The sequence below is a fragment of the Corticium candelabrum genome, chromosome 16, assembly GCF_963422355.1.
Source record: "Corticium candelabrum chromosome 16, ooCorCand1.1, whole genome shotgun sequence".
NCBI lineage: Eukaryota > Metazoa > Porifera > Homoscleromorpha > Homosclerophorida > Plakinidae > Corticium > Corticium candelabrum.
Window position 1 is genome coordinate 1,672,710 of NC_085100.1, and position 10,000 is coordinate 1,682,709.

The 10,000-nt window shown below is 37.2% G+C and overlaps 1 protein-coding gene across 1 annotated transcript in view; it reads left to right on the plus strand.

Moving 5' to 3' along the window:
* The window catches only part of LOC134191935 (myosin-IIIb-like), a 16,576-nt gene that overhangs the window by 3,687 nt on the left and 2,889 nt on the right, over nt 1-10,000 (plus strand). Inside the window, exons 4-25 of the mRNA XM_062660583.1 lie at nt 721-823; nt 1,345-1,447; nt 1,787-1,943; nt 2,045-2,150; nt 3,312-3,431; nt 3,489-3,717; nt 3,963-4,063; nt 4,403-4,489; nt 4,557-4,622; nt 4,677-4,793; nt 5,574-5,765; nt 5,826-5,897; nt 6,481-6,561; nt 6,625-6,663; nt 7,812-7,897; nt 7,956-8,003; nt 8,062-8,109; nt 8,168-8,259; nt 8,326-8,490; nt 8,970-9,070; nt 9,130-9,239; nt 9,298-9,390. Of these exons, the coding sequence (XP_062516567.1) occupies nt 721-823; nt 1,345-1,447; nt 1,787-1,943; nt 2,045-2,150; nt 3,312-3,431; nt 3,489-3,717; nt 3,963-4,063; nt 4,403-4,489; nt 4,557-4,622; nt 4,677-4,793; nt 5,574-5,765; nt 5,826-5,897; nt 6,481-6,561; nt 6,625-6,663; nt 7,812-7,897; nt 7,956-8,003; nt 8,062-8,109; nt 8,168-8,259; nt 8,326-8,490; nt 8,970-9,070; nt 9,130-9,239; nt 9,298-9,390 (2,316 nt within the window). The remainder of the gene's footprint in view (nt 1-720; nt 824-1,344; nt 1,448-1,786; nt 1,944-2,044; nt 2,151-3,311; nt 3,432-3,488; nt 3,718-3,962; nt 4,064-4,402; nt 4,490-4,556; nt 4,623-4,676; nt 4,794-5,573; nt 5,766-5,825; nt 5,898-6,480; nt 6,562-6,624; nt 6,664-7,811; nt 7,898-7,955; nt 8,004-8,061; nt 8,110-8,167; nt 8,260-8,325; nt 8,491-8,969; nt 9,071-9,129; nt 9,240-9,297; nt 9,391-10,000) is intronic.

The window sequence follows — 10,000 nt, forward strand, 5'->3', positions numbered from 1 at the left end:
CAGTACAAAGAGAAATTTCCAAACTTTGTGCAATTGGTGTGCATACTGCTGGTGTTTCCAGTCAGCAGTGCCATAGTTGAGCATGGTTTCAGTGCTATGAGGAGGATAAAAGTGACTGGCGGTCAAGTCTTAGTGAAGGTACCTTAGATCACTTGATGAGGATTAGCGTTGATGGTCCGCCATTGGCACAGTTTGACCCTACACTTGCAGTCCAACGGTTCTTCAGCACTCCAAGGAGGCCACATGTTCAGCCATATGGTTAAAAAAAAAGTTAATGAATACCATATTTTGCGTCTAAAATTTGCATGGGCAGGGTGCCACTTGCTACTATTCAAGTAACTTCGTTTCCACTTAGCTAAAGGGAATTGTGTTATAATAAAAATTTAATAGTATCATCACTATTCACAGTTTGGCACTGACTATGAACTTGCACCTGTAGACTAGGAAAGCATGAACTGTCTGGGTATTTAATTAATTAATTAATTGCTCTGTTTTGCAAAAATATGGTTGCGACGCAATTTTGCATTACTGCTACTCAATTTGCAATTTGTGTAGCAATACCGCTACGCAAAAAAAGAAAAAGTAAATTATGCCCTGAGTCTAATGTATTGAGAGATGCATCTTTTCAATATGTAGTCTAATGTATTGTTAGATGTGTTTCTCTTGCCTCTCATACAATATTGTAATACATTTCTGATTATTAATTTTTTATGTCTTTAGTGGTGAATCAGGAGCTGGAAAGACCGAGTCTGCAAAATACGTTATAAAGCAGCTTATTGAGTTGTGCCATGGCAAGACTTCATTGGAACAGAAAATAATCCAGGTGAACAAAGATTGATTTGAAAAATGAAATGAAAAATTAAAATTAAGTTAATTAAAATTAAGTTAATTAAAATTAAGTTAATTAAAATTAAGTTAAAAATTAAAATTAAAAATTAAAATTAAAAATTAAAATTAAAAATTAAAATTAAAAATTAAAATTAAAAATTAAAATTAAAAATTAAAATTAAAAATTAAAATTAAAAATTGAAATTAAAAATTAAAATTAAAAATTAAAATTAAAAATTAAAAATTAAAATTAAAAATTAAAATTAAAAATTAAAATTAAAAATTAAAATTAAAAATTAAAATTAAAAATTAAAATTAAAAATTAAAATTAAAAATTAAAATTAAAAATTGAACGGACTTGCTGGGCAAATTAAAATTTTTGCAAAAAATGAAAATTTGGGTAAAAAATGTTGAAAATTGAAAATTAAAATATAAATTTTAAATTGAAAACTGAAAAGGCTGGAAGGGTCACGTCACTGATCGTCATGTAGTTTATGGTTGTGTTTTGTTGTATAGGTGAATCCTCTCTTGGAGGCGTTCGGCAATGCTCAGACCATAATGAATGACAATTCGAGCCGATTTGGCAAATACATTCAATTGAAGTTCAGGCAAGGCCAAGGTGGTTTGAGATAATTAATCTCTTATTAAGTGTTGTTTTTCAAGATTGTGGACTCAGTGACGTGTGTGTGTGTGTGTGTGTGTGTGTGTGTGTGTGTGTGTGTGTGTGTGTGTGTGTGTGTGTGTGTGTGTTGTTTGTGTATTTGTTTATTTGTCAGTTTTGCCTGCTCTTGAGTCTTCTATTCATTTGCTTATCTGTCTGTCTCTCTGTGTTTGTCCATATGTCCGTCTGTTTCCTATCTCTGTCTACCACACAATCCATCATATTTCTTTCTGTACATTTGTATGTATATATTATGACATTAATTTCTACTTTTTGTTTGGTTGTTTTTCTTGTAAGTTCTGGGTGCCAAAATTAATGAATACCTTCTGGAAAAGTCACGTGTTGTTCGCCAAGCACCATACGAGCGTAATTTTCATATTTTCTACTATCTATTCTGTGGACTGGATGAGGAAGACCAGGCAAAGTATTGCCTTGGCGATGCTAGTGACAAAAGGTCTGAAATAAATAAATAAATAAATAAATAAATAAATAAATATTAATTAATTAATTAATTAGATATTTGTTACGTGTTTGATGGATGGATATTTTGGTTAGGTATTTGTCAAATGGTGCTGGTCCATTGAGAACACACAAGGCAGAGCTGACAAAGGGATATGGAGAACTGGAGGCGGCTATGGATCTCGTTGGCTTTGAAGCTACTGTAAGCTGTGCTAGTGGGATTATTCAGACAGACAGACAGACAGACAGACAGACAGACAGACAAGACAAGACAGTCAGACAGACATGATAGACAGACAGACGGACAGATGGAGGTTCGACAGATGTATTGTTTACACACTGGTAAGAACACCGATCATACCACATCATATTGCCAATTTGTTGACAAACCATAACACACAACAGACAGACAGACAGACACAACAGACAGACAAATAGACAGACAGACAGACACGGTAGACAGACAGACAGATACAACAGACAGACAAGACAGACAGACAGACAAATAGACAAGTCAAGACAGACAGACAAATAGACAAGTCAATACAGACAGACAGTTACAACAGACAGACAAGACAGACAGACAGATAGACATGATAGACAGACAGACAGACAGATACAACAGACAGACAGACAGACAAATAGACAGACAGACAGACAGATAGACAGACAGATAGACAGACAGACAGACAAATAGACAAGTCAAGACAGACAGATAGACAGACAGACAAGACAAGACAAGACAAATAGATAAGTCAAGACAGACAGACAGACAGACAGACAGATACAACAGACAGACAAGACAAGACAGACAGACAGACAGACATGATAGACACACAGACAGACAGACACGGTAGACAGACAGACAGACATGATAGACACACAGACAGACAGACACGGTAGACAGACAGACAGACATGGTAGACACACAGACAGACAGACACGGTAGACAGACAGACAGACATGGTAGACACGGTAGACAGACAGACAGATACAACAGACAGACACGGTAGACAGACAGACAGATACAACAGACAGACACGGTAGACAGACAGACAGATACAACAGACAGACACGGTAGACAGACAGACAGATACAACAGACAGACAGATACAACAGACAGACACGGTAGACAGACAGACAGATACAACAGACAGACAAGACAGACAGACAGACAAGACAGACAGACAGACAGACAGATGGAGGTCCAACTGACTCATTGTTTACATACTGGTAAGAACACCGATCATATCACATCATATTGCCAATTCGTTGACAAATCATAACACACAACAGACACACACAACAACCAAAAAACCTGCCAACAACAACCACAACACCCACTCACTATTGACAATCACAGGAACAAGAGAATCTATACGTCGCTCTCGGTGGCATCCTCAACCTCGGCAACGTTGAATTCGAAGGTGACTCCGACAAGTCGATGGTCAAAGACCCCGAATTAGCACTCAAGAATGCAGCCGTGAGCTCAACACATCAATTGCCAGTCAAAGCATGAGTGTGTCATATTGTTGTGTAGGTATTGTTTGGGCTTGATCCAATGCAGCTTGCTGACACGATGACTGTGAGTATGACGGTCGCGAGAGGTGAGCAGATTCGGAGGAATTTGGGCGTCCACAAGGCGGAGGATGCACGGGATGCCATTGCGAAGGTTATCTACAGTCGATTGTTTAGTTGGATAGTTAATCGGATCAACAGCCTCTTGGCACCTCCGGTCGCAGTCAAACAGAGTGAAATCTTTGAGATTGGTTAGTATTGTGTTGTTGTGGTTAAGGGAATGGATAGTGAGTTGTGTACATGTGGTGGTGTGGAAGGCAGTGTAAATGGCTCGCGCGCGCGTGTGTGTGTGTGTGTGTGTATGTTCATTTGTGTGTGTGTCCGTTCGTTTGTGTGTGTGTGTGTGTGTTCGTTTGTTTGTGTTTGTGTGTGTGTGTCCATTTGTTTGTGTTTGTGTGTGTGTGTACATTGTATCTTATCAGTTGTCCTACCTCAGGTATTCTCGACATTTTTGGATTTGAGAAATTTGACCACAACAGCTTCGAACAGATCTGCATCAATCTTGCCAATGAACAGTTGCAATTCTTCTTCAACCAGGTCACACCAACAATCTCCTGCATAACACACACACACTCACACACACACACACACACACACACACACACACACACACACACACACACACACACAAACACACACACACACACACACACACACACAAACACACACACACACACACACACACACACACAAACACACACACACACACACAAACACACACACACACACACACACACACACACACACACACACACAAACACACACACAAACACACACACACACACACACACACACACACACACACACACACACACACACACACACACATGTCATTGACCTTATATAACCGTGTCTGTGTGTATGTTTGTATTACAGCATATCTTTACATTGGAGCTTGAAGAGTACAAACGAGAGGGCATCAGTGCAGCTGACGTGAAATTTTCTGACAACAAACTGATTCTTGTTTGTGGATTTTGCATGAAATCAAGTCGTCATACACGTTCTTATCGTATTGATATTGTGTGTGTAGAGTTTCTTCTTACAGAAACCAATTGGTTTGCTTGCTCTGTTGGATGAAGATTGCTTTTTTCCTAAAGTGTGTTTATGTATGTGATTGGTGAGATGGTGTGTTGATGGGTTTTGTGTGTAGGCGAGTGATCTCTCGTTTTTGGAAAAGTTGACGAAGAATTTTAAGAAGTTGGATTTCTTTGAACGAGCGAAAGACACGAGCAGCACTTTCTTTGCTGTTCAGCATTATGCTGGGAAGGTCAGATGCGTGAAACTAGTCGTAATCACAGAGACATGATAGACAGACAGACAGATAGACAGTCAGATAGATAGACAGATAGACAGACAGACAGACAGACAGATAGAGAAACAGGCAGACAGACAGACAAACAGACAGAGACAGACAGACAGACAGACAGACAGACAGACAGACAGACAGACAGATAGATAGAGAAACAGGCAGACAGACAGACAGACAGAGACAGACAGACAGACAGACAGACAGACAGACAGATAGACAGACAGATAGATAGACAGACAGACAGACAGACAGACAGACAGATAGAGAAACAGGCAGACAGACAGACAGACAGACAGACAGACAGAAGACAGACAGACAGACAGACAGACAGACAGACAGACAGACAGACAGATAGATAGAGAAACAGGCAGACAGACAGACAGACAGAGACAGACAGACAGACAGACAGACAGACAGACAGATAGACAGACAGATAGATAGACAGACAGACAGACAGACAGACAGACAGATAGAGAAACAGGCAGACAGACAGACAGACAGACAGACAGACAGAAGACAGACAGACAGACAGACAGACAGACAGACAGACAGACAGAGAAACAGACAGACACACAGACAAGTAAACAGACGGACAGGCGGACAGACAGACAGACAGACAGACAGACAGACAAACAGATAAACGCACAGACAGACAGACAGACAGACAAAGCAACAGAGACAGATGATATCAAGATACAGCTGTATGTACAGATGCTTATTACAATCATCCACCTGTAGGTTGATTATGACACTGATGGCTTTCTGGAAAAGAATCGAGACACTCTACCAAGCGGCGTCACTGAAATGCTACAGATCAGCAAGAACTCACTGCTCAACACGATTTTTCGTGGCACAATCACTAGGACAGGCACATTGGCACTACAGAGTCGTCGTGCTGTTGATCATAAGTCACGAATGAAAAGTAGAGCGGTGGGTGTGACGATTGCAGTAGAAATTTTGTTGACTGTTTTATGTTGGTTGATGACTTAGGTGAGAGGAGCACGAGGCGCGCCTGCAGGAAAGAGCACGAAGAAATCTATGACTGTTGGAAGTCAGTTCAAGGTGGTTGGTTACTTTGTGTTTGGGTACTCTTGCTTGGCTGCATCGTGTCTGTCTGTATGTATGTCTCCATGTCTGTCTATCTGTCTGTCTGTCTATCTGTCTGTCCATCTGTCTGTCCGTCTATTTGTTTGTCCATCTGTCTGTCTGTTTGTTTGTCTGTTTGTCTGTCTGTTCATCTGTCTGTTCATTCGTCTATTTGTTTGTCTGTTTGCCTGTCTATCTGTCTGTGTGTCTGTCTGTCCATTTGTCTATTTGTTTGTCCGTCTGTCTGTCTGTCTGTCTGACTCTATGTCTGTCTGTTTGTCTCCATGTCTGTCTGTCTGCCTGTCCGTCTGTCTATTTGTTTGTCTATCTGTCTGTCTGTCTGTCTGTCCATTCGTCTATTTGTTTGTCCATCTGTCTGTCTGTTTGTCTGTTTGTCTGCCTATCTGTCTGTCTGTCCATCCGTCTGTCTGTCCATCCGTCTATTTGTTTGTCCATCTGTCTGTCTGTTTGTCTGTCTGTTTGTAAGTCTTTCTGCCAATGTCTTCATTTCTCTATTTCCTGTCTATAATAATAATCATTTTGTTGTTCACAACTTAAGAGCTCTCTGGAAGTGCTCATGGAGAAGATGAACGCAGCTCGTCCTCACTTCATCAGATGCATCAAACCCAACAAAGCCAAGGTACCTTACAATCACATCCAGCACATAATTTACACACCACCAACTTGTATTCATTGTCTACAGGCATCCAATTGCTTTGAAGATGACTACGTTGAAGCTCAAGTAAAACACGATTAAATATTAATTTAATTAATTATGTATTATTTATTAAATATTAAGTATTATTTATTAGTAATATTTAATTAAATATTTTAACTATTTATATAAATATTAATTTAATTAATTATTTGTTATTTATTAAATATCAGTAATTATTTAATTAGTAACATTTAATTAAGTATTTGAAATATATTTAATTAAAATTTAAGTATTTATATTTTACATTAAATATTAATTTAATTAATTATTTAATTAGTATCATTTAATTAACTATTTATATTCACATTATATATTAGTTTAATTAGTTTTTATTATTTATTAATTAAACATTAGTTATTATTTAATTAGTAAAATGTTTAAATATTTATGTTTTATAATAAATATTAAATTAAATTAAATTAATTATTTATTACAGTAATTATTAAATATTAATTATTATTCAGTAGTAATATTTAACTTAATTTAAATATTTATATTTCAAATAAAGATTATTATTAATTTAATTAATTATTAAATTTTAATTAGTATTTAATTAGTAACAGTTATATTTTACATTAAATATTAATTTAATTAATTAATTAGTACCATTTAATTAACTATTTATATTTTACATTAGATAGTAATTAAATTAATTTTTTTATTATTTATTAATTAAACATTAATTATTATTTAATTAGCAATATGTAATTAAACATTTAAATATTTAAATTTTATTATAAATATTTAATTATTTATGTTTTATAATAAATATTAATTTAATTAATTATTTATTACAGTATGTATTAAATGTTAATTATTATTCAGTAGTAATATTTAATTAAATATTTATATTTTCAAATGAAGATTATTAATATTAATTAGTATTTAATTAGTAGCAGTTATATTTACATTAAATATTTATTAGTTATTGTATTGTATTTATTATTTTTGTATTTCTAGTATTATATTTATTCCTATTTTTTATTAATATAAATATTAATTAAATTAATTATTATTTATTTATTATTAATTATTATTTAATTAGTAATATATTATTAAATATTTATATATTACATTAAATATTAATTTAATTAATTACTTATTTATTAAAAATATAAATTATTTAATTAGGAATATTTACTCGACTATTTTAATTATTTATATTTTCACAGTTGAGATACACAGGCATGTTGGAGACGATTCGTATTCGACGTGAAGGCTTTGCCGTACGACCAACATTTGAGGAATTCTTCTTCAGGTCGAATTCAGTGGCCACAAACTGCCACACAACACACACTAAACGTTTTCTTCAACAGGTTTCATACTCTCGCAAAGAAAAAAGTCACAAAGTCGTCAGCTGAAAAGTAGATTGATATCAATGTGTTAGGTAACATTTTGTGTATGTGGAGTTTGTGATTTCAGCTGCAGGGTGATTCTTCAAGGGACGGGCTTACGAGAGTGGCAGATTGGGTATTGAGTTGTGCACATTTTGTATTGCATTTTGACATCATGTGTGTGTGTGATGTAGCAAGACGAAGGTGTTCCTCAAGTACTGGCACGTTGAAAAGCTCAGCGAACTCTTGGAGAAGGTGCACAGCGCGGCGACTCATTTACAGCGAAGTCTGTTATTGTTGTAGGTCTGTGTGTATTTAATAATTAAATTGTGGGATTTTTGGGGCTGTTTAGTTGCTCGAGGATTCATAGCTCGTCGTCGGTTTAAGAAACTGTTGGCAGATGGTCGCCGACAGGCTGGTCTTGTTGCTGACTTTCTTGAGTATTTGCCTAATGGAGGAACAAGAATCAAGGATCGTGTTGTGAAGCTTATTGTAGCAGATAAGGCAAGACCCAAAGGTATTGATACGGTTTGTTTGATTGTCTGTTTGCCTGGTGGTTAGTAGTGTGTGTGTGTGTGTGTGTGTGTGTGTGTGTCTGTCTGTCTGTCTGTCTGTCTGTCTGTCTGTCTGTCTGTCTGTCTGTCTGTTGTCTGTCTGTCTGTCGTCTGTCTATCGTCTGTCTGTCTGTCTGTGTGTCTGTCTGTGTGTCTGTGACAGTGTGTGTGTGTGTGTGTGTGTGTGTGTGTGTGTGTGTGTGTGTGTGTGTGTGTGTGTGTGTGTGTGTGTGTGTGTGTGTGTGTGTGTGTGTGTGTGTGTGTGTGTGTGTGGGTGCGTGCGGTGTGGTGTGGTGGTGGTGGTGGTGTGTGTGCATGCGTGCATGTGGGGTGTGTGTGTGTGTGTGTGTGTGTGTGTGTGGTGTGTGTGTGGTGTGTGTGTGGTGTGTGTGTGTGTGTGTGTGTGTGTGTGTTTGTGTGTTTGTTCGTATTTGTATTATAGATTACTTCAACCCCAAACAGGCTGCTCCTGCAGTCGCGCTTCCTCCTCCTCCTCAAGCAACATTACCATCCGATGCTGATCTCCCTCCTCCACCACCAGAGGCAAGAACTCATTTCCCAGATATCTTGCAATACAACTCAAGTGCGATTTGTATCAACAGGATGAAGATGAAGATGACTCAGAAGATGAAATAGACGATTTCGATGAGGTCATTCCCAAACGAGCGGACAACAAGAACAAACGTTTCGGACGGATGGGAACGAAAGCCGCGTTAGTTTTTCTTTCCTTGTCAATCACGAATCTGTGTGTAGTGCATTGTGTGTGGTAGTTCGGTTCGTTGGTTCAAAGAGACTCAGAAGGCAGTCGCCATGCAGTCAGACGGACGTTTCCATGAATGGTTTCATGGAATCATAACAAGAAGGTGAAGTAAAGAATATCGTATAGTTATTTATGGTAGTTAGACACACGGACAAAGCAGAACCTGCACATAGAATGGTTTATAGTGAGTACAAATTCGCAATATCAGACCCACTCTCTTGTCCTGGATTACCAAGTACACTCCAACCTCCCTTATCCGGACAGTAAGGGACCAGCCACTGTCCGGATTCTAGAAATGTCCGGAAGATAGAGATACTAGCTAACGCGCGTTATAGCCATGGAATTCCAGACCATTTTAATATAAGGTTTGGCGAATGAACGTCATACCAGGTCTGCATACAGTAGTATTAGAGTAGAATAAAAGGCAAAATTTTTAGTCGGACATCGTGCTATCAAACGAGGTTGACCTGGCGTTTTGAATTTCGGGCATTGAATCATTCTCATTTGATTTAAACAGACAGAATGTTTAGTTAAACTTTTTCCTTATTACATCATATTCAATGCACCAAAACAACAGCAAACAAGTCAAGTTTTATGTTTATATTTTCATACTAAATAAGTACAGTAGTGAATATTGATCATGATGACTAGAGTAAAGTCGATGATGCCCAGATGCGTGAGTGCAAAAGAACAATACTGTAATAGACTGTCTA